Source organism: Haemorhous mexicanus, chromosome 17, assembly GCF_027477595.1.
Source record: "Haemorhous mexicanus isolate bHaeMex1 chromosome 17, bHaeMex1.pri, whole genome shotgun sequence".
Classification (NCBI taxonomy): Eukaryota; Metazoa; Chordata; class Aves; order Passeriformes; family Fringillidae; genus Haemorhous; species Haemorhous mexicanus.
In genome coordinates this window covers 6,602,145-6,626,880 of record NC_082357.1, presented here as the reverse complement: position 1 = coordinate 6,626,880, position 24,736 = coordinate 6,602,145, and the positions used below count along the sequence as shown (strand labels likewise).

The window sequence follows — 24,736 nt, the reverse complement described above, 5'->3', positions numbered from 1 at the left end:
CATTTACACTAGTGAAGGACATTAATTTCATTATATCTAACCCAGAGATTTTAGCAATTGGAAGAGAAAAGGTTGATAGTAGCATTTTAGCTTCATTCTGGAACCCCTGGATCTTATCAGTCTTGAAGTGGAGTTAGAATCCAGGTAGTTTGAAATCTCGTGTTTCTGTCAGCTTTAATATATGTCCCTTGCAGGTGGGTTCAATATAGACACCCCATGGCTCTACCTGTACACAGCTCACAAACTGCACCAGCCTCAGCATTCTGCTTATTTACTGACATCCCAGCTGACAGCTGGAAAAGCTCTCTCCATTAAAGACCTTGTACTGGAACTATTCTATAATGATCAAGGCAATGAGAAGGAAGGAAGAGTTCACATTTACACACCAGCTACCACATACCTGCAGGTTGGTGACATGGTGCTTTGCAGGGTGTATGGCTTTGGGGACAGGGCTCTGTGCTATCACTATGCCCTGACTCTGTGGTTTCTAAGCTTCCTCCTAATTTATTTTAGACTGTGCTATGCAGTAGAGATTTAAAACTGATTTAATCATAGTTGCTGTTCATTAGGCAATATGATAGACTTCTGTCACTATGCAATTTGACTTATGTTTATGATTAGGATATTCCTTTATGAGCTTTTCCTCCTTAGGTCACTACTGCTTCAGGCACAGCCATGGAGGAATGTGAGAAACATTCTTGAATGAGAAAAGAGTGTTCATCAACTATTTAGCTTTTTGTCTCTCCCTTTTTTGGAGGAGATAAAATAAAGTTTGAACTCTGTATGGTAATTTGGAGTATTTTGATACTGGAAAAGATGGCACACATTTCTAATAGATCTTGTAAATGATCATTCTGTCACCTCTGTGCTGTGCTGCTACACAATGGAATGCTGTATGTCCTGGCTCAGCCAGACTAATGTCTTTGTTTTTCAGGCATCCACAGTTAATCATCTTGGGAGGAATGTTCTGCATAGCTATAGTGAAATGATCTCTCTGTGGAATCAGCTTGTGAAGAATGAGATTCATTTGGAGAATAATGAACGAGCCAAACTTCTCTGCTTTAAGATAAAGAGTACAAAACAGGAATTGAACTTCACAGCCAGCTATCAGAATCTGCCAATGGTGAGAAAGAAAAACAAAAGGAATTTTTTTGACTCAGCACTCTCTTCCTGAAAGATGTTATTGCTAGTGTTGAAACGTAAACCCTTCCAATACTGCATCTATTTCTGTTTTGACAGGCTGCAGTGTAAATCTAGGTCCAAAAGGAAAACAAAAACTTGTGTGGCATAGTTTGGGGTACTTCTCACCTCTTAGAGAGCCCAGTCAGTCAGTCAGGGAGGAGGGGTTGAAGAGAGACATCGTGACTAGAAAGAGAGCTGGAGATGTGGTTACTCTCAACTTGATGAAGATGTATGAGAGGTGTAGAAGATTCTGTTTTCCTGGAGAATCAGAATCTCTTGCCTGCTAGTGAGCATGGTAACAACCCAGTTTATAGGCTATTTTAATCTCTACATCCCTTCTAGTCTTAAAATAATTTTTGCTTTGCTTGATGTCTGTGGCACAGGAAGGGTAATCAGCAGTTTCTCCTCAAAAGAGGTTCTTTGATCAGTTACTTTGGTCCATTCACACTTTGCAGGAAGTCTTAAAAAGTGTTTTTATAAACATAGCTTTGAAAATACTTTTCCATGCTTTGAAAATCCAGTTCGGTTTTTATGTACCAGAGCTTGCTTATGTTGCAAGTAGGTGACGCTCAAGTTATACATTAAGGGGCATTTGTCTTCTGCTGGAGTCAGTTTTCTACTGATGGCACTTAATCCTCTGAGAGATTAATGGAGATCTGGATTTAACTGCAGCAGAAATGGTTTGTCTGTGAAGTGACAGCCTTGCTGCACCCTGTTGAACAACATGGTTTCCATATTGAGGTTCCTGAATATAAATGCAGTTAATCTGATGCAACTGTCCTTTCCTGTTCTGGTCTCATGATCTGAGTGCAGCCTAAGAAGACAAACTTTTCTGTGAAGATTAAATGGAGAGATTATCAAAGTCTGCCTGTTATACTGCAGTGTGAAGGTCAGATAAAAGAGCTGAGGAAGGAGAAGATGCTCTATCAAAAACGTGCAACCCTTCATTTCAGGTTTAGTATTATTATTTCTCTCTTTTAAGAATGTTTTGGCCTAAATTTAATGTGCATCTTGATGCTCTTAGGAAATGTTCTGGGCTTTACAAAGTGAGAGTGCCACATGCACAGAATCTGTTCTTTGTCCCTTCTGGTTCCCTGAACTTGCTCAAGTACAGCAGCTTCATGGGCTGTTTTTTTACATCCATTAGGTTTTGGCCTCTTTGTTGAAATGACAGTGAACAAAGCTGTCAAAGGCAACAGACCATGTGTGCTGTGACATGTTTGCTGGCAACTCAGCCAGGCATATAGCCTCCTTTCCTGAAAACAGCAGGATTTATGGTGTGTCCAAACTTGTATGTGGTGAGAAGTTCCAAAATGCAGATCTGATTCTCTGTGCCATCCATGTGCCTTTTTCCTAGTCCTTAGGCATTATATAGTCATTCTAAAGCCAGAGGTATCCTCTTAAAACATGTAACAAATGGTCTTGTTTAGATTTTGAAATATATTTCCATTTTCTGATGAGAATGAGTGTGCTACTCCTACATATTGGCTGTCCCTGAAATTTCTCTCTTAATTATCCGTTACTAAAGCCCAGCCTGAAAGCCTTAGTAAAAATGTGTGCTCCGATGAGAGACATCTGGATCACTTCTGGAAAAATCTCAGCTTTCTTAAGGCACAGCAGCATCAACAGGAGTGCACAGGCTGCCTTAGGAGCCATTGTACAGCTCAGAGATAACTAAAACAGTGCATGGTGTTTTTTCAGTAGAAAAATATGTAAATCAAGAGCTGTACCAGATATTCTAACATGTATAAAGGCAGTCCAGTGTCTGCCTATGAAGGTTCGTGCATGTTTCCAAGAGGTCTGACTGAGTAAATGTGCAGAAATATTTAATAAAATCCATAAACCATTACAATGAAGTAGTAAACTACTCCTAGAGCTGTGTAGTGCTGAACATCTGTTTCACAGGATTCTTGGCATGTAGATACTGTTTCTACATAAAGCATAAAATGTGGATAGGTGAGATTTTCAAACCTGCCAGGAGCTTTTGGACACTCCCTATTTGAAATGAAGCCTTGGCCATGCAGGTATAGAAGGTGTATGTGCTGGTTATGCATGTCAGAACTTTGGAGCAGCACCTTCTCCCATGCCCTTCCAGGCATTTACCAAATCCAGGATGGAAATTCTATCCAAAGTTCAAGTTAGTGTGTGGAGTTTTTATGAAGCTGTCATTATGCTCTGTAGTTTCCTGAATGTCTGGTTACGTGTTTTGCTTCCGTACCTGACACCCTGGTGGTAACAGATAATTTTGGAGTTCAAGTTGAACTCTGCATGATTTCTTTTTGTAGTTGTCTGTTAGGATCTTTTACACTATGTTTATTTCTTGGGTTTTTTTCCAGGCATCCTTTTAAAGTGCCCTTTCTGCAGAGCTTCTTTCTGCAGGAGACATTTACTGTTGACAAAAAGCAAAAGCACTATTTCATGGAAACAAGAGTTTTGATAAATGGAGTGGAGGAAACAGTTCAGACTCTCATACTTGGTTACCAACCTGAAAACCCCTATGTGAGTTATCCAAAAACTTCCTTTAGTCTGATATACCAAAACAACCTGCAAATGAGTGGTTTACTGCATATTACTTATGTTCCTTGCATTTTCTCTCAAACTTCTTTTTAGATTTGTGCTGGCTTAATTCATCCTTACAACTACAGGATGTTTCCCAAAGATGTTGAAATGTGCATTTTAACTCTAAGTCATCAAAATGTGAGTAAATTTCCCATTAGATTCAGTTAGGAGACATTCATTACCTGTTTATTTACACTTTATTGTCTTTTCAGACCTCGCTATAAGTCTTTAGTTTCTCACCACATAGCTGCTGCAACCAAAATGTTCAGAGGGTGATTATGTCCTTGGTATCTCCTTAATTTTGTAGTAATCTGTAGTAATTTGTCCTTAATTTGTGTAGTAATCTATGATAAGAATACTTCGGATATTATTTTTTAGAATATTATTATGCATGAATGTTATTAATAAAACAAGTAGTGGGATGGAATGGATTCCAGGTTCTCATCCTTATCTAGGTGTATCTATTCATCTTTCTTACCAAATGTATTTTTTTAAGCTATTTTTCCTCATTCTCTTGTTTTTCATTCTGAGCCAAAATGTAATAGCTTGAAACTCTTTCATTTTTCATGATGTGTAGGGATGACTTCTCTGAACTTCCATTATACACAGGGTTAATACTCAGTGCACTTTGCTTACTCCCATTCTTAACACACAGGTGAAGCATGAGCTTGAGACTGTCTTAAAGGTGAATAAGGAAGATGTTCTCAGTTTTCTAGGGAGGTATCAGGACAAATCCAGCGAGGCAGATTTTAGACATCTTGTACACTTGGATGTGACACACTCATTCCAGGTACTGGGTGGGTTTAATTTTTAATATTTTTTATGTCTTGCTGACTGTTTTACTGTGTTGTCTTTAGAATTATAATTGTTTGATGCTGATTAATGTCCTAATCCAATCAAATCCTGGCCCTGACAAATAACTGTAGGTATCTCAGCAGGTTCAGTTATGTATCAATAATTTGTGTCAATAATACTTTGTAAGGCACACATTGACCTTTTTTTTCATGTTTTTTTACTGCTTTCAATATATTTTCAGTATCTTGGGATATAACTGGTAAAATTTGATACATTAGCTTATATGCATTACTCACTTTGTGCTAGTAGTTCAGACATTATTCACATGAGGCAACTGGGGGGAATGTAATGTTCTGTTCTGATACTTTACTTTGTCAAATAGCTTGAGTTTCCACAAGCAATGGCCCTAAGTGGGGAGCTGTTTTCCAGGCAGACTAAACTGGAACACTTAGACTGTGGTGTGAGTGTGAAAGTCATCATCAACAAGAACATGTCTTCACAGGTCAGTCCCCTGATCATCACAGTCTTGTTGCTTCGAGATTTTGCAGTTTGTACACTCAGTGACTATAGTGGAGAGCTGTAAATTGTTAGGGAAACGGTTAACTTTTGATGGTTAGATTTTGTTCTGGCTAGATAGCTTAGTGGGGTTGGCATAGTTGGCTTGTATTTTGGCTGAAATTTAGAAAACTCTTAATGTCTAGTTAAATTGTACTTAAAGTTAAATGTAGCTTGCATTTTGTTGTGACAGGGTTGGGATAAAGACAGGGAGATCGCTTTCTCACTACCTTCACAAAACAGGCTCAACTTGGGCAATATTAATTTAATTTATTGCCAAATAAAATTAGTTAGATGATGAGAAACAAAGATGAGAACTAAAAACTCCTTTCCCCCTTTGCTCCCCTTTCCACTTTTGTCCAGTCCCAACTTGTTGTCTGCAGTCTCGTTGCTCAGACTGATGTTTCAGTATTGTGTATGATAATCTGAGATCCTTAATGTCTGCTCTCCTTTTTCTCTGTGTGCAGGCCCAGGCAGCCCTGAAGAGTTACGGTGAAGACAATGTCAATGGCTCCCTTCACCTTCATTCCAATGGAAGGGAAATGCTGATGCTGGAGGTCGATGTGAACAATGAAAAGAGGAGGAATGCCAGAATTGTTGAACTGAGGGCTTTTCTCCATCAGACAGTCCTGACAAATCCAGAATCAGTACAGTTCCAGCTCATGGGCAAGATATTTCCATCAAGGTAGAGAAATCAGAATGTTGGTTAATTGAGGAACTGAGGAGTGTTCTGGGATACAAATTTAAATGTAACTACTTTCCTATGGCTGCAGCAAGGCCACTGAGTAAATGCCAGTTCATGTGTTATCCCTATTATTGAAATACTTCTGCTCCTTATGTTTCATAAGTTGGTATAAGTGTTAATGTCTTCTAGATGCTTTTGAAGGACTTTATATAGAGAACTTAGAGTGAAAGATAGTACAAGTTATACCAGTGTAAAAGGGCACTTTATTATAAGGTTTTTCAAGTATTGGAGAAAGCTCTGAGGTGGCAGAGGTGGGAAATAGAAATTTGACCCTCCAAGTTTCAGCTGAATTTTCAAATTTCACAAATACAAAAGTATGCAATGAAGAATTTTAGAATTTCTGCAGAGGTCCCAGTGTTTACCAATTGGATGGGATAAGGAGAATGAGAAAATAAGAGTTAAAGAAATGAGAAGTTACTACAATTTAGATGAAGCACATTAGATTTACTAGTAATACTAAAAATATATTAAATATTCCAAAAAAGGTATTTCATGTGGTTCTGCAGTATGCTTGCGGTTCTGGGCTTCCAAAAGTGCATTAATTTGTTTAAATACCAGGGTAAGCCATAAGAGAGCAATTTATTGCAGTTCACAGGAAAGAAAACAGAGCACTTAAAATTTTTGGAATGACAGTTTGTTTAGGGTTTGTTTTACAAATACAGATGTATACAAACAAAAATAAACTGTTAAATGTTTCTGGAGAACAGCTAAAAGGATGCAGTCAGTACAGACTTCAGTTGCTCACTGATGGAATGACTCTTATTTCCCTGAACTATGTAGTTTTTTTCTTCCCATGGAGTGGATTTTCACTGAGGTTTTACTTGTCATCAGTCTTTCAACAGGGTTCCAATTTCTAGGAGGGATGTCTAACACTATGAAAACTGGAGTGATTGCCTCACTTTTAGGTATTTTGTGTAGTATATTTGAGTCTAGAAAGTCAGATAGTTTAGTGGATATTTTGTTGAAGGCCATGTGAAAATTGTGGCTCAGTCTTATAATTACAACACTGAAAATGGAGCTTTTTGTTGCTCCAGCAGGTTTCCCTAAAAAGCTGTGATGTGTTTCTCCAACACTGTTCAATTCAGGGCCAAGATGCAAAGAAATATTGTTGGTTCATTTACCAAACTCAAATGATGGTGACACTTATAATTATTTTTTAAACTGAGTTCTCAAATGCTGCTTTTAAATCAGCACCAGAGATATTCCATACTGTGACAGAGAAGGCTTTGTTTCCAACTCAAAGCCTCTCCAGCTCTTTCTTTTATTAGGAACCATAACCAAAGCATTCAAGAAATTTAAAGAAAAATTAGTCTGCCAATCTGTGAAGCTTTATTGAGGAATTTATCAACATTTGGTGGATAGCGTGTGCTGACTGCAAGGCATCTGACTGCCTGATTCACAGCACTGGAACGAGTGTCCAGAAAGTCTGTGGAGTCTCCATCCTTGGAGATACTCCAAACCTGACCACACACACTCCTGAGCACTCTTCTCTCCTTGATCCTGCTTTGAGTGAGGAGGGGTGTCTTGACAATCCTGAATCAACTATAATAATATCTTACTAGCAATTTTTATGTCTGTCTTTTTAGACTTCTGTTGTCTTCTGACTTGAAGCTTAATGAAAATAGGCTTCACATGGATTTCATGGGAGCCAGGGAGCAGAAAGTTGGTTTTGTTTTGTCCCTAAATGGAAGAGTCCAACACACTTTTACTGGATTAAAGGCCATACCTCATCTCCTTTCTCTGGATGGATTACTGAAGTGCAAAAACAACGTTCATGATGGTACTCTGTTCCTTTGTGTTTTGTTTTAACCTGCAGCTCTCTAAGGACGCTGCTTAATTTTAATGGAATCCTTCCTGGGCTGCACAATGTATTCAGTTCTGGGGCCCCCAGCAGAAGAACAATGTGTACCTGCAGGAGTGAGTCCAGAGCAGATTACAGAGATGATCAGAGGGCTGGAGCTCCTCTGCTCTTTAGCCAGGCTGGGAGAGTTGGGGTTGTCAGCCTGGAGAAGAAAAGGCTCCAGGGAGACCTTAGAGCCCTTCCAGTACTTAAAGGGCTCCAAGAGAGCTGGAGAAGCACTTTGGACAAGGGGGAATGTCTTCAAACTGACAGAAGGCAGGTTTAGATTGGGTGTTAGGAAGAAATTCTTGTGTGGGTGATCAGACAATGGAACAGGTTGCTCTGAGAAGCTGTGGATGCCCCATCCCTGGGAGTGTTCAAGGCCAGGCTGGACGGGGCTTTAAACAACCTGGGACAGTGGAAGGTGTCCCTGCCCATGGCAGGGGGGCTGGAACAAGATGGGCTTTAAGGTTTCTTCTATCCTGAACCGTTCTGTGATTCTGTATAATGCAGAGCAGAGTACTTAGTATGCAAAATGAACCATGGGTGATTGGGTTGAGAGTATTTTTCAGTGAACTAACATAGTTTGGTTTTTTCATGTTCTCATGGATTAAAGGAAATAGTGGGAGGCCTCTTTCCTCTTCTGCAGTGTGGGGGCTGACGTGAGAGTCCCACTCCTTTGAATGGCTCCATGGGTGGAGTAGGTCGCTGCAGAGCTCTGGAGGGATTGTTTAGCCTGCAATTACACAAGTACTAGGTCACAATCCATCTGTAAATTTTCCTTCAGAGGGAGTGCAGTATAGTACAGGGCCTAAGGGCACAAGAAGCTTGGTGAATAAAAAGGAACAGCTGCCAGAAATACTATAATGTAATTTATTTTAAACACAGACACTCACTAGTAGAAAAACCCTCAACACTGAACTGCTTTGCTCTCTAGATTAGGCAAAATTATCTAGTGTAATAAATGGAAATTTTTCTACCTCCTCCTGGTATTAAAGTAATGGTTAATTTATACATTACTTCTAAAACTGTGGCTATTTCTGTCCCAAGAATCTCTCTCCACATTAATGATTTCTGCCTGTTACAGGTAACATCAATGTGATGGTCAACAAAAGACTGTATGGACTGCATGTGAGGAACAGGAATGTGTTTGGGAATACCACTGTGCACAATCTCACTGTTGCCATGGTTCAGAATGGCAGTCAGGCAATCCCAGGGGAGACAAGACTGAAAGGACACCTGGAACTGAGTAAAGAGAAGAAAAGGGGGCTGGCTAGCTTCCAGGTGGATGAGAAGGCTCTTTCTGTAGATTTTTTCACTATCATGGATTGTAGGCACAACAGAGTCAGTGGGACTTTCACACATAATGTCGACTTTTTAAAAAATGCAGGTAGGAACAAAATCTGACTTGATGGTGTGGTCTAACAAGGTGAATTTATCTAAATGACTGCTGACCAGTGGAAACAGATGAGTTGTGTTTACTGACACCAGAACAAAATGTGTTCTAGACAGCAGCATTCTTTTTAATATTGTTGAGAAAATACCATAAAATGGACACAGACATAGTTCAAAGAGTTTTGAAATACTTCAGAGTAAATTATTTCTCTCTTGTACATCTGTGTTCTTGCACAGCATCTAAGCTGACCAGTTCCTCTAAGTGTAGCTTTATGCCAAGTGTTTCCTAAGAAAAGCTGTGGATTTTCATGAACTGAAGTTATCAGTAATTTTGCATGAGTTCCTTTGGACAGAATTAATCTTTTCTGAATCTTTTTGACAGCTGACTACTGGAGTTGGACACAATACCAATTGATAAATATCTTTTATTAAGAAAAGGAAAGTTCTTGATTTCCAAAGTGCATGCCACATTTTAATTTAGCAGTCCCTTTTCAATATGATTTTCACCTGGTAGGTAATGTCCTTCTATAAATATCAATAAAGTGATCCCACTCTATATAAAGGTGTGTAAAAAATACAGAAGGCTTCTTTTGATCTGTAATACATCTTTGTGGTCTGTAATGACAACCCAGAAGTGCTGTGTTGATTTTATTTATTATTTCCTTCCCTGTCAATAGGGTTGCCTTTGGATGGCATTCTTACTGCCACATGTGAACATGGCACAGGAAATCACACCATTGCCGTAGCCCTGCAGAGTGGCAGTGAAAGGATGGTTGCTGTGTTTGAGGGGCACAGAGTGGCCACCGAGCCTCCAACATCCCAGCTGTCTGTGAGCCTAAAGCACAACATCTCAAAGATAAAGAAACATGGCATCCCTTTTGTTTTAGAAGCTGCTGGCTATTATGAAGTAAGAAGAGATCTGCCTGGGAAAGTTTAATTTCTGGCAGGACAATTTGTGTATATATAATAACTCTAGGCTTTTCCTGTGCACTCTATATGTTTATTTTCGAAGCTGCTCTGTTTTTGAGATGTATTAAATTACTGAGTGAAAGAAAGGTGTTGTCTGGCTCCTTGCCATACTGTGGACCTGTCATCTGAGCTCTTGGAGCTGAATCTAGACTAAATGAGATGCTACATTCAGTTCTCATTTAAGTGAAGTGCTTTGCTGCATATGAATATAGGTCTTGTCCAATTTTATCTTTCCTCTATAAATGGGAAGTGGACCAGCAGGCTTAAGGCTTGCATCTGGTACTGGATTTAACTATTCCTGGTGTTTAGCATGGCTTTCCCTTTTGGAAATTCCTACCCACAGAAGCACTATGGACCACGATTCCTGGTACGGTGTTGCTTGGCCGCTCTTCTCTGTCTCTGCATTTCTGCTATAGATCTGTTAATATTACAGCTCTTTTGCATTGCAGATTATTGGTCCATAAAAGAAGAGTTCAAATACTTTTCTATCTCAGACATCCACTGAAAGGCTCAAGTAACTCACATGCTTATATTTGGGTGGCTTCAACCACTGTGGTAGGGTGAGACACAGAGGTGTGCAAAGAATTCTAAACAGTTCCTTTGCCTTGATTTTTAATAGTTCCAGTGCTTTAATTGTTTGTGCCTGAGGGCTCAAATCCTTCAGGGTACTGAATGCTCTCAATATGTTTTGGAGCCAGAAGGAATTATTGATACACTGCATTTAGAAGGTCTAGCATAACACTAAAATCTCTGTTTGAAATGAGGCTGCCTTGATGACTTTACACTTTTATTTTACCAGTGCTGCCACCCTGACATCAGCTGTGATGTTTAAGCACAGTGCAACACACTCTGCCTTTCCCAGCTCTTGCTGGGATGTTGTTTGTTTCTTTCCATGATTTGGTTTCTTTTGTGCATAGAATTTCTCCAGAAAGATTGCTGCAAGGATAACAACCACAGTGGAGACAGAGCAGCTCAAGATTGAAATAAAGAAGAAAACCACTGACACTGCTATGGAAATTTCTCTTTCACTTCACCATGATGTGGGAGGACTGATGGACATTGTTCCACATGTACTAGAGGTTTGCAGAAATCTTGCCATTTATATTAATGTATTTAGTGCACTAAACACTAAACTGTTCATCTTTTTGAAACAGAACTCTAACCTTTAATCTATGTTTTGGTGCCTTCATCCATTTGATCCTTAAAGCAGCCTCGTAACTTGTGCCTTTGAATTTTAGTCCTCCCTACTGTTCTTCATTTTCTGAATGTGCTTTGTTGACAACATCAACAGGTTGCTTGCAGTGGAGAGTCTGCTAACAAACAACTTTCTGGCCTTTGCAATGGTGCAATTGCATTTCATCATTTTGAGGTACTTGCTTTATTTATAAACTTTGTTCTCCACAGCATAGTGTCTTAACTACTATGGAGGGAATAAGTCCTGAAAGTGTCAGATATGTAGAAATGGATTTGAGCTTCCTGGAAGTTTTGTGTGCACTTTCAAATATTTTCATTAATAATTGGTTTGGGTTTTCTTCCTATTATTTCTATTATGGAACTCCAAAATAAAGATTTGAGTCCATCTCTCCATTTGTTTCAGCATTTATAATTATGTAGGATGAATACAAAATGGTGTAGGGAATAGTTCTCTTCTAGTAATATGAGCTTTTAAAAACAATATGTGACCTGACAGGAAAGCAAACTTGACCACAGTTTTCTGTAATTTTTCAGACTCCAGCAAGAGTTTCACTGAATGGGTCAATATTTACCAGCAACTTCACTGTCATCCTCTTTGGACATATTTCTTTTCACGAAATATTTGCCTGCCTACAACTCTATGCCACCAGTAACATCCATCCTCATTTAGAAATTGACTTCCAGCATTCTTTGCCTTCACTTCATTCTCTGGGAATTGCCAGAGAGAACCAACTGAAGGTGTCAGCCATGAGAAGTGACAAGTACAAGGGCATCCTTGGAATTGTCCTTGGGCCTTGCACTTTGGAAGCTGATGGGGAAGTGAGCCTGGCAGGCAATGAGACAGGATGGGTACTTGCTTTTAGAAACAAGTGCATCAGTCTAGAGGTAAGCCCAGATTGTTTTCTGCATGCCCTTCCAGTCTGTGTATTTCAGATCACTGACTCACAAAAACTGTCTCCTGACACATTTGTGCATAGGCCAAATTTGATCATTAAAGTTCTGACAGAGCAATGAGTCAGAGCATTTGCAGGGGGAGGTGGTAATTTGGAATATTCCAATAGTAGGTGTTACTGCTCTTGCCATAAAAATGTTGTTTAATAATAGTTTATTAATTAAAATAAACTTTTGTCCTAAAATCTAGTGAAAAGCATGTCCTTGCAGTTTGAAATTGTGGAGGTTAAGGTTTTTTTCTTCTACATTAGTTATGAAAAGATTATTTGGGGATTTATTCTTCTTTTCCCCCTCCCCCCATTTAGCTTTTTTTCAGTTTTTTCACAGAGAAATTTCTGATTTCTCTATGAAACAAGCTGTCTTGTATGGTCCTCCCCAAATACAGATTGTTTCAGAAAGAAGGAATGCTTTCTGATGAATTAGGAACAAATGAGAAGACAGTTGCTTTGCTTTGTGTGTTTTAAATTGTGTAATCTTTTCTGTTTCAGGGGATGGGGTTGCCTCATGCTGCAGTCTTGGGGGGCTCATTTCAACAGAACATCTGCAACGTGGGCTTGTTAATGAACCTGCAGTGTGATGGCAGAGCAGTGGATGTGCAGATAGACACCTCCTGCCAGCATGAATACACACTCCAAGGGATCCTCAGGCATTCATTTCCCTGGCTCAGCCAGCTTGGGCTGCCTTTTGAAAACTCAGTCCTGTTCTCTGCAGCCACAGATTCCACCACAGAAGGCATTTTCCTGCTGCAGGCTGGCAGATGCAGACTGAGGGCTAGAGGGGATCTCCGTATTCAGAATAAAGCTGACTGGACACTGGAAACAGAAACAGAATGTCAACTTCTGCAGGTAGCTCTGGGAAGCTTTTACAGAGAGTTTGGGGATCAAATGAAGGCCTTGTGGGTTTTAGCTAACATGACACTGCTGGAGTGTTGGGAAGGCACTCTAAAGGCACACGTGTCCCACAGCATCAGGCAAAGGCAGTGTCTCACACATCCTGCTCCCAGGTGCTCTCTGAAGGCTGAGATCAGTTCAGCCTTTGCTGACTGTTGCCTTCGCAGGCCGACACTGCCCTCTAAGGCTGAACAGCAGTATTAGCCTGCACTCTGTCAGAAATTCATTCCCCTGGTCTGTGAGCATTATATCAAGAGAACTTCCTTGGTTTTTCCAATCAGCCTCACTGACTACACTGGAAAGAACGACTATTGCAAAATCAGGGTTTTTTCCTAGATGTTCATGGGCATTTATATTTTGCTTTCAAATCCTCAAACTGAGTAACTTCCTCAACTACAAAGTGGCAACATAAAAATGACAGCAAAGTGGTAGAGAAAAGGGAATGAAAACCCCTTAAATTATTAAAAGTAGTAGAATTTTCAGTGTTTGTAGAAATCCTTTGACAGAATGGGAAGAAACGTTTCATTTGGGATGTTGCATAAGACAAACTGGAAGTTTAATTATTAAAAAAAACAAACCTTCTACAACCAGCTGCAAGAGTGTCTGATTGGCCTATGATTTTTTGTACGTAATTTTTTTGAAAATTGAGATTTGTGTGGTCTGGATGAAGCATAGAATGTTTAGTAAACTTTGCCAGTATGGAGAAACAGGTATTTGGTGGTTTTTATAAATGTAAAAACATCATAAAAATGCAGAAGTTGTGAATTCTGCAGGACAGTGCTTTAATCTTCCATCAGGTCCTATTCAGGAAAAATCGCCATCTTTCTTGTTGAGGGGGAGAAAAATGGCAGCTTGGAGATTGTATGTTTTGTTTCTGAAATTGTATCGTATAATATACACTTGTCCTAAAGTGTTTGTGTATTCCAAAGGATTTTTTGTTTAAATCTCGATAGGATTTCAGTTTCCCAACTCAGTCACGGCTCACAGGATCCATTCAGAAAGACAAGTGCCAGGCAGAGCTGCTCTCTGTCCTGGAAACAGAAGGCAAAACTGCCCGTCTTGAAGTGAGAGCAGAGTGCAAGCCAAAGATGGCTCTGGAGATTCAGTTCAGGCATGACCTCCCCCAGCTGAGGGAAATCCCAAGGGAAAATGAGCTGTCCATCACTGCACGGAAACACTTAAAATATCTTATTGGAGTTGGAATGAAACTGGGTGCCTGTGAGCTTCAGATGAATGGGGACTTTGACCCCGAAAAGAACCTGCAGTGGAAAATGCTTATAGAAAACAAATGCCAAACAATTCAGGTATGGAAAAGAATTTTCTCCTTTAATGTTGAATTTATACATCTAAGCTAGTATAATGCTTTGTACCTGCTAAAGTCAAAAGACAATAATCTAGGTACTTCAAAGAGGTAGCAGAGAAATAATAAAAACATTCTCTTTAAATGTTGCATCTTACTTCTGGAGCCAGTCATTCACTGTTTTTTTCATATGGCATATGCCAAATTTTCTGTTAATCAGTGCCTGCAGATAATGGACTTGCTTGTACTAGGTCTGATGTGTTTTCTAAAAGATGATTGAGAACTCTGAAGGGATTTTCTGTTCAGAAATTATGATTATTCAAAGTTGTATCTCAAGATTTCTGAAACATCCTGTGTCTATGCTGCCTGATATACTTGATTTTACAGCTAGGTGATTAAAGTTACTATTAGGAATTAAGTTTCAGAGCTATAATGCATTTGTGGTTAAGTGCTAAAGTGGTGATTTTTAAAAGTTTTTTCGTTCTTTTACAGGATCTTGGAGCACCAATGAAAATTGATGGCTCAGGCTATCTTTTGATGGATAAAATGAACCTAGATTCACAGACACTGATCACTGTTGATGAAAGTAAATTCCGAGGGCTCTTTATACTAAAAGTCACTGATGTGAGTACCCTGCAGGCTGTTGGAGTGTGTAAACAAAGTGCTGAGTAATGTACTCTAACCTATGTTATTTGGAACAAATAGTCAAGCTTAAGTAATAAATGCCAGAATAAAAATGAAATAATAAAATCTTTGAAATTCTGGCCCGTTCAATGTGCAGTAACTGATGCATAGGATAATAGGATGTAGGCTCTGGCACTTCCTGAATAATTTCCTTGTTATGCTCTTTATGTGTAAATTTTTGTTGCTTGTATTCTACTGTTGGATGTTCTTTACATCACTGTGATTTAGCCTGCAAAATAATAGGCAGTGATTAATTGAGACACTGCTGTTTGTTTATTCAATGAGACAGCAGCACAGGGAAGGCTGTGAATTTCTTGCTTTTCTGTTGACAATTACAAGTTTGGATTCTCTTGTCATCAGAGCAAGAGAGCAGAGAACAACACAAGTACCTGTTTCCTCAGGTGCTTCACTTTCCTGCCATAACTGGTAATTTCTGCATGTTTCTGTGCCATAGAGAAACAGCATAGCTAGTGGGAGTTTAATTCCTGTTAAATGTAGGACAGACAGATTTTTGGTTTGAGCTCTGTATTGCGGTGATCTTTGGGTTTTACATGTGCTTTGCTCTCTGTTCTGTGAAATATTAACAGGAAAGGCAAGAGCTGGATGCAGCACTAACCCATAACATCCAAGGAGCTGCTGACATTGGCATTCCCATGAAGATGTTACTTGATGTGATATCAGAAAAAAACAGTGATTTCTATAAAGGATTTATTCATTTCTGTGTGAACAACAAGCAAGTAAGTGTCTTCTCCATATCAGTAATATGTGAAATAGAAGTTGAAATGAGCTAATTGATTTGGTAAATATTGTTTCTGCAGACAATCCAAATGCAAAACTTAGGCAGGGCTGGGTTAGTTCTAAAGGCCTTAATTAAATGAAGGCAGTATCTTTTGCCAGTCCTTCTGTGCAATTGCTCCTTGCAACAAATTTGACATCAGCAAAGATTCTTGACTCTCGTTTGTAAATGATCTCAAACCTTCCTTATCAAGAATCTTCACTCTGTGCAGCATATTCTCTTTTACAGTACAAAGCTGTGACTTCTAAAAAAATTAGACAATTCTTCACCATAAAGTTTTCGTAGTTTTCATAATTTTATTCTAATGTGTAATTAGTCCAATGATTATGGTTATTCAGGGAAGTCTCCACGTCAGAGATGTGCCGCAGTTAACTTTTGTCATATTTACTTGAACTGAGCAGATTACAGAAGAGCTGAACTTTGTCCAGAAGTTGGATGTTGTGTCTCTTAACTACAAACTTACTCATAACATAGACACATTGAGGACTTTGCAAATAAAAGACAGGATTGAGTTACAGGTAGGTTATCAACCAGGAGCCATGGCACGAGGGGGACAGCAGCTGGGGAAGTGAGATGGCAAAAAGCAGCAGGTGTAGATGGGACTTTACATGTTTGCTGTTTTGGTGAAGGGGAGTCCAGAAGTTCAGTTTGTTCTCATGGGAGAATAGTTTAGACCAAGACTTTCCACAGGCCTGGGGCTGGAGGTTGCTCCCAGTGTGGAGTGAGAGGAGGGATTTGTGGGTCTGACAGAGCTGCAGTGTCCCCTGGACACACAGGGCAGAGGGGAGCGCTGCTGGCATTTCACTGGGCCCTTCCAAATGGTATTTTCCTTCTGAACTCTGATTACCTGGCATATTTTTTTTTTCTGAGAAACACAAGACTTACTAACCATGTAACTGAATAGCTTTAAAGCAAGGCCATACTTGAGAATACATGTTAAATGTTTGAATTCTAAAATAAAAGAGACAGTTATAACTATGTTGTGTTGTGTTACAAAATGATACAAGATGCATCTTTGACATATCTTTGAGATTACACTGTCTCAACCAAAGAAAGAACCCTGACCAGCAGGAGCTTTAACTTTTACAATTCTGTCTTTTCACAATTTACTTTTGTTGCACACAGGCTATCTTGAACCTCAAAGTCACCAGGAGCTTTAGTTTGAAAGTGCTTTATGGTGCTCACCTAACAGTTCTTGAAGGACAAATTGAGGAGTTTGAAACAAGTACCAACATAACAGGGAATTTCCATCACTCTTTGCCATGGCTGCTACAAGCCAGAGTCCCATCATCTCTACAGGTGGTTTTGTTGTTTTGTCTGGGTTTTTTTTCTGTTTTTAATTATGACTATTGTCCTGTATAAGGATGTAATTCAAGCTCATGGCTTGAATGAAAACTCCCATTTAGTAAGGTCCAGGATGGAAGCTGTGATTTTCTCCTATTTAAAAACTATGGATGCCTAAAACCTGAACTTTCTACTGAAATAGAAAGTTTCTCCTTGACTGCTTTCTGAACAAGATTCTTCCATTCTGATCAGTGGTAGCAGAGTGGGTACTGTTGATATTGTAACTCTACAGGACAGCTTGAGCACATTGCACCAGGGACTGGAGTATTGCTCCTATACTCTTTAATGAGAATTTAATACTGAATGAAGTGTTTCTTTGGGTACTATTTTCAGAGAAGTACTGGAGTACCTACTATCTGGTAAATATTGTCACTAGGTGTATATTAAGTATCCTTTATAAGAAGGAAGTTGTGTTTGTGGGATAAAAAAGAACCTAATGAAAATTTGCCATAGATCAGTGAGGCTTGCATGGCTTGACATTCATTCAGTTGAATGAGCTTCATACTTGAAAGAGAAAGATAATTAATGAAAGGCCAAGAGACATTTTGTTAATGGATAAATTTTGACATAAGTGTAGACTAGACAGAACTTTCTTTCACTTCCATTTTCTCCTGTCTTAAATCTAAATAATAATTAAATATTGTTTTGAGAACTTATATTTATATGTCATTTTTAGATAGATGTGGTTTTTCAAGGGAGAAACACTACTCAAGAGAGATATGTGCACATTGCAGCTGGAGAAACATCAATCACATACATCATAAACTCCTATTATGTTGGCCACCAAATGGAACTGTTCTGCCAGAGTGTGCACAGCAGTGAGGTACTCCAGGCATCTGGCTACCCTAAGGCAATCAACTTGATTTTCAGTTTACAGAAATCAGGTGGGTACCTGCCATTCCTGGCAGAGTTTTTATTCTCTAATAGCTCTATGAGGATGTATCAGCTGTTCTTCAACAGGCTACAAACTGACTAAGATTTGCTGGTAGTACCTAAAAAGAGGCTTTATCTTGTTTGTAAGTAAACTTGTCATTCTGAAACTGCATCTGTGATGAGTTGATGGAGCCAGCCTACCCTCAAAGCTTGCCCTGGCATAAATCCTATCTGCATATCTCTCTTATACTGTGATCAGGTACCTTAAGTGCCCCCAGGGGAATATATTCATGTTGAAGAAAAATCAACAACTGTGACAGCACAAAAGGGCAGGAATTATTGAGGTTAGCAGGCACTGAATCAACACTAATGTGAGTGGCATCATCTCCTTTCACCCATTCAGAAAAAAGCAACAGGACAAGAGGTTGTTCTCAGGACAGCCACAGTCACTGTGTGATTTCTACCACAAACCCACCATTTCTGTGGGTTTTGTCTTACCTTAAAGAATTTGCAGGGTTTCACATCTCTTATCTCACTTTGATCTTTTAGCACTCTCGTCTTTTCCTTTTCAAAAATGAAAAGCTGGTAGAACAGTTAGGAAAGGTCTTAGGGTCATGCTCTTTGGGCATTGCTGAGCTGCTGCAGCTGGAACCAAATGAGTCACTGGAGGTCAGAACAGCTCAGAGTTCTTGCCTGGAAGAGGCTGCTGCAGGCCAGGGATGCAGTTGGCTGTATGGATTAGTCTGCTCTAGCTGCACAAATACGTTCCTGACAGGCACTAACTTGCCACTTAACACTGGATGTGGGTACACAAGCTCTGTTACCACAAGACCTTGTAAGGACAAAGTTCAAGGACATCCAGAAAAACTCTGCCCTCCTCCAACCACAGGCTGAAGTTCTTGTAATCCTGAAAGATGACTTCGTCTTGATGAATGTGTTTAGCCAGCTAAAAGCTGGCTGGGTTGATGTTATGCAGGCAGTACTAAAATTTCTCAAAAATTAGCTGCTCATATTGGAACTGTTTTGTCCTTTCAATATAGAAAACAAAGCCAAGACTGTCTGTGAAATCCAGTATGATGAGAAAGATATAACTGTGACTGTGGATGTTGACACAGACTTTGAACTCTTTGGCATATTTGTGTTCATGGCAGAGGTGAAGCATTCAATATCACTTCTCCATCACCTGGGACTTCCCTTCCATTTTAAGGTAATGCACCTCATAACCTTTGCTGTGCTTTGATGAAAGCTGTCACTTGAGTTACATTTGCATTAATCCAGAGCCCTTCCAGTGGCTTCAGTGAAATTACTCCAGGTTTATATATAAAGTGCAGCTGAGAGCTGACTTGGCCCAGTTTGTCTGAATCCTCATTTAACTTAAGTACAGAGCTAGTGGTCTGTTTCTAAGGAACCTGGTCAGGTACCTGAAATGCCCATTTTCAGAGTTAATCATTTCAGGAAGGCATGTATTTACTGTCACTTTGCAGCTGATAGGGCTCACAAAAGTAGAAAGAACTTTTGGTAGAAAACAGCTGTCCTTCACATCTAGAGAACTCCTTGCCTTGGTTAAACCACTTGTAGCACAAATACCTAAAATGCTTCAGTGTTGAATAAACAGAAGTAGATTTATATTCCAAACTACTTGATAGGATCAACAAAGGCTATGTCTGTTTATCCCTTGGGAGAAAGAAGCATTAGTTGCAATGTCCCCTTCCTTTTTGAAGGGTAGTACACAGAAAAACATTTCCAAGTGATCCACCACCTTCTCTTCAAATAACAGGACATGTAGCTAGGATGCAAGAGTAAAGGTCAACTTCCCTGAACATAAATATTAGAGCAGTACTAAACCTGCATATGAAGTATCAGTGTTTCAAGGGAATATTTACTGCCAACATTTTATTGAAAGGTATAAGATATTTTCACTGCTTCTTCCCCATTAATATTTAGTGAAATGTCTTTTATCCTGTAAATGTTCAAATGAAAAAAAAAAAAAAAGAAATGGTAATTCTTGTGGTGCCTTATTCATTTATAAGGTATGAGTGTAACCAGGGGACTTCTGAAATTACTGTTCCCACAGGCTTTGGCAAATACCAGTGTTGCTGTTGAAGTGTGGGAAATGGCCCTCATCTCTGCCAGAGAGGTTCTTTAGCATTTTCAGGATGAGGCTGTAGATGATGCAGCAGCTGTGGGAGGAATGCCCTGGACCAAAAAATTGGTGGAGCCTCATCTGTTTATTTAAAAAAAAAAAAAAAAAAAAAAAAAAAAAGGGGGGGGGGCACAATTTCTTTCTGGTATATGAAACATGAGATTGTGGGAGACATAAACAAGAACCAGTAGCTTTAGACTTAAACTAGATAAGGGTACATTGAAAGTAACACTAATATTTGTCAATAATGCAAATGAGTAGCTATGGAAACACACACAAAAAAAGGAAAACCTCTCATGAGGCTCTTGGTTTACATCTAGGAAGCATCCAGAAGGCCTGTCTGGAAGATAAACTTCAGTCAAGATGATGGTTTTAAATGAGTCAAGAGATTGTGCTCAGTTGAGGTGAAATGATGGGTGGAAGTTACAGCGTGTGATTTGTTTATTTTCCCCCTCCACAGATGACAATTCAAGAAGTCATGACTGAAAATGAAACTGAAGGTGCTCTGAGGCTGACCTATGAACAAAACAAAAACTTCTCCTTTTCCATCAGTAGAAAAAAAGACCAGCAAGGGTAAAAGGGTCATTCTGAGCACTATAAAAAATGTCATTAGGCCACTGATTTCCATTTTCATACAGTTACTGTAATAATCACCAAATCACTGGTGAAATGGATAACAAAACTTGGATAAAGTGAGTAGTCACACCAAACACTCTGTAAACCTCAGGGAGTTTCTGAAGGGCTGCAGACAGATTCTTCCCCTCACGGCTTGGGACCTGTCTCTGCCTGCCCACACAGAATCCAAGTAGCAGATGTGAAAGAGTCCATAAAACTCTAGGCCTGGACCAGACAAGTACTTAAAAATATAACTTAACTTGACATAAATATTTAAATCTTATTAAATTGTTTTGGCACAGTTGAAACTTTTAAAATTATGGTGACTTGTTTTTCTAAGTTGGTGTCAGTATGGCTGTATCTGCACAAAACTGTAGGCTTTTAAGGGTTTTTAGAGGTGTGATATTTTTAGCCTTGGGGTATTTCAGATATTTCTTAAGTTTCTAGCAAAAGACCTTTGCACTGAAAAGTTTTGTAAGTTCTGTTAAAATCTCTAGTCATTGTAAATTCTAAGTTTGTAAACCGTGACAGTGCTTGCAAAGTCAGATTCCAAAATACCTTTCTCATTTTAAAAAAGCTGATGCATTTGCTATGGCAAAATGATTCCTGGTCCAGTGGGCTACATTCTGTCCCTGGGATGCATACACAGATTTTTTTATTGAGCTTATTTTGCGTGAATGTATCAAAAACTGGGAGCTGGGTAAGTGTTCAGTGACAGGTGCTGCCATTTTAACTCTAAAAGCAGTGGCAGGCTTGGAGCTAACTCACATGAGCTTGTGCTGCCAGCAAGAGTGGACTTTGTAAAATATTGTTGAACAAGAGAACATTTCTTCCCTTTAGTGAAGAGTTGAATATAAAAGCACTCCAGACTCATCCCTTCTTTCTACAGTACTTCCCCTGTGCAGCACAACTGTCTTCTAAGGTAACTATCTGCAAGTAATCCATTGCATACATCCCTGCAAAGTAGACTTGTCTAATATGTTAGGAGTCTAGCTGCTTCATTGCTAGTACTAGTATCTCTAACACTTTGTTATTTTCGAGGATGTTCCTGTTTTTAAAAATGCTAACAATTCCAGTTTTTTTTTTTTTAATTTAATGGGAACTTAAAAAGGTAAATTATGATATGAGTGAAGCAAAAGGCAAACTCTACCTCAGGATGGAAAAAAGGGATTTCAACGTTTCAGCAAAGCTAACTTTGACTGGAAGCAGCTACAGTAATGCCATTGAAGTGGCACAGACCATGGCCCAGGTTGGTACCACCCACTGATAGCAAAGGCAGGCTGTGACAGGAGGGCACTAAGGGGGTGGCTGCAGTAAAGGCCAAATGCAGCTCCTGCTGTTTGAGCTGTTTTGCCCTTGATTTCTCCAGTAGCATGAACAAACATTGCAGTGTGGATTAGTTTGAGTTTATATTTGTTTGCTCCTATAGATGGAGCACTCATATAGGATTTATAGGAAATAAGAAAAATAATGTGCTACAAACTGAACCAGTTTTTATCATGCAGGTACCACACATTTCTTTCTCTAAATAAGAAAAGACATCCCACATACCTATTGTTGTTTGTGCAATCTGCTGGATTTATTCTGTAATAGTGGGATTCTTGATGTTGTAAGGTTTATTCTGTGAGATAAAATCAAACTGGATAATAATCAAAGACTGTTGTCAAGGGAATACTCGGTTGTTTATGTATGTTCCATTATTTGCAAAGACAACTTTTGTGGAAATGAAGACAAGTAGAAATGAATAGCTCATATGAGAGCAGTGGGCTTAGAGTATCATTGTACTAGACCTTTAAAAACATACTCCTACAGGCCCACAGGACTTTGGGGTACCAAAATTACACTCAGGTTTTCCTTCTCAGAGAACTTGGGGTTTAATATTTGTCTTCTTTTATTCTTAGTTAAAAATTCTTCCAAGGCAACTTTTGTTTATGACAATTTACCAAAAAGGCAACAGAACTCATCTGCTGAGGCACATTGCCCTGTGGGATGGCAAAGAGATAAAGCTAACAGGCACTTACACTGGACTCTTCCCAAAGCTGTCTGGAGGCCATGGCATTCAGGGTAGGTTTCTCGAGTCTTTTACAAGTGTTCAAAGCAGACTTAAAAAATAAACTACAAAATGCATATTCAAAATGCTTGTCCAAAGGGTTTCAATCCTGGTTTCAATTTAGGTCTTCTAAGGTCTTTGCTTTAAATTCATGATAGGTCTGGCTCTTAGAAACATCCACTTCAGAATTCTCTTTCTGCTTTGTGAATATGGAACATAAAACTTGAGTACTGGGTGCTGAAGGGAGCACTGGTCACACTGGCTGCTACCTTGAGGTGTTAGACCCTTCTGTTGAGACTTCGTGATGTGAAAATAGGGAAGATTACTGCACTTACCTGTTTGAGTGTTGTAAGCTGTTCCTCTTCCAGTTTAAGGCCGTCTCAGTTTCACACAAATTATTTACCTGCTTGTTGTTGCTGAAGTTGCTCTGGATGTAGCTGTCAGTCTTTTGGTTATTGCAGGTAGCTACTGTTCTGCTGGTAAATAGAGAGAGGGTTCCTGTTCTCACATTTCCTCGTGTTGAGCTGACATCAGCACACTGAATTCCTTGTGGCTGCTGGGTGGGGGTGTGTGTGAGCAGAGACCACGTTTCCCTGGGAGCCAAGGGATGTCCTGCTGCATGTGGGAAAATGTCCTGGGAAGAGTCATGATTCCTGGCGTGAAATGTTACTTGTTTGTTTTCCTTGTAGTGGAACTTCTCCATCCTCTCTCCATCCCTTTTCCACGGCATGCCTGGGCCAACTTGTATGTGAAACATTCAGCACGCAGTCACCAGGATGTCCTTACTGTAATTTGGAATGAGAAGGACAAGGTACAGTCAGTGGCCCAGAGCAAATAAATTGGTGTTCAGGAGGGTATCAAGAGAGGTTTTTTTTGTGTGTGTGTGTGTTTTTTTGGTTTTTTTTTTTTTTTAATTAAAAAAGGCACTAAGCAAGCCGGGAACTTGACTGTAAGACAAACTATCCCCCTTCTTGGATGTATAAAAGTTCTCACTGTGAAAGCTAAGTATCTGATAATCTTGTAGGAAGTATTTTCAGGCCATAGTATTTTTTTGTTTGCAATAACCCCACACCTTGCTGCTTAACCAAAGGTAATGAAATGCATAAGCTTCAAAGCACTGGGTAAAGGCCTCTGAGAGTAGGTGGGAAGAACAGCACAAATGTCATGCTTAAAGCAGCTTATGGACAAAGAAATAAAATCAAAGACAAGTGAGCAAGTGTGAGCATTAGTTGAGACTGAGAAGGATGAAGAACTTGTTGCATGGGTATAATACTAGATTTACCCACACAGAAGAGGACACATACCTTGCTTAGCATTTTCAGCTTTATTGATTCAGTCAGAGCTCTTTTGTATTTCATTCTTTCACTCTCCTCCTTATTAGCAAGACTGACAAATGTGGAATAGTTGAAACCAGTCTCTCTTTTCATAAAGTAAGTCATCACTATTTTTTAAAAATATAAAGAGTGAAAAGGACAGAACTTGGAGAACAGAGGGTAGGTTGATTTCCAGATGTGATTAATTGGGGACACTTTCCTGACTTGCTGCTAACTGAGCTATCTTTACATGTGCATCTGAAATGCAGCACCTTGGCTGAGTATTGCATTATTTTCTGAATAATGGAAAGATAGAAGACAATGTATAAAGTATGCTACACACATAAACATAAACGTGCCTGAAAGAGCACTAATTTTTTTTATTTCTTTAATAAGTGTTAAAATTCCAAAATTTACTTTAGCAGTTGTATAGAATGTATTTTTTAGTACTTCTTAAATTACCACAATTATTAAAATCCCACCACTATCTAAATTACCACAAAAATATTTTTCTCTCAATAACTTAGCAGAATTTAGTTCCTG

At 39.3% G+C, this 24,736-nt stretch overlaps 1 protein-coding gene across 1 annotated transcript in view; it reads left to right on the top strand.

The window, feature by feature from the left end:
• Positions 1-24,736, top strand: part of LOC132335482 (uncharacterized) — a 76,997-nt gene that overhangs the window by 32,699 nt on the left and 19,562 nt on the right. Inside the window, exons 29-55 of the mRNA XM_059862059.1 lie at positions 195-406; positions 935-1,123; positions 1,996-2,135; positions 3,519-3,681; positions 3,793-3,879; positions 4,397-4,531; positions 4,919-5,038; positions 5,559-5,776; positions 7,423-7,616; positions 8,764-9,066; positions 9,749-9,978; positions 10,958-11,119; positions 11,332-11,409; positions 11,769-12,119; positions 12,674-13,030; positions 14,029-14,379; positions 14,868-14,999; positions 15,647-15,796; positions 16,257-16,373; positions 16,981-17,154; positions 17,876-18,083; positions 19,113-19,279; positions 20,676-20,788; positions 21,671-21,752; positions 21,942-22,079; positions 22,732-22,894; positions 23,570-23,691. Coding sequence (XP_059718042.1) covers positions 195-406; positions 935-1,123; positions 1,996-2,135; positions 3,519-3,681; positions 3,793-3,879; positions 4,397-4,531; positions 4,919-5,038; positions 5,559-5,776; positions 7,423-7,616; positions 8,764-9,066; positions 9,749-9,978; positions 10,958-11,119; positions 11,332-11,409; positions 11,769-12,119; positions 12,674-13,030; positions 14,029-14,379; positions 14,868-14,999; positions 15,647-15,796; positions 16,257-16,373; positions 16,981-17,154; positions 17,876-18,083; positions 19,113-19,279; positions 20,676-20,788; positions 21,671-21,752; positions 21,942-22,079; positions 22,732-22,894; positions 23,570-23,691 — 4,856 coding nt within the window. The remainder of the gene's footprint in view (positions 1-194; positions 407-934; positions 1,124-1,995; positions 2,136-3,518; positions 3,682-3,792; positions 3,880-4,396; positions 4,532-4,918; positions 5,039-5,558; positions 5,777-7,422; positions 7,617-8,763; positions 9,067-9,748; positions 9,979-10,957; positions 11,120-11,331; positions 11,410-11,768; positions 12,120-12,673; positions 13,031-14,028; positions 14,380-14,867; positions 15,000-15,646; positions 15,797-16,256; positions 16,374-16,980; positions 17,155-17,875; positions 18,084-19,112; positions 19,280-20,675; positions 20,789-21,670; positions 21,753-21,941; positions 22,080-22,731; positions 22,895-23,569; positions 23,692-24,736) is intronic.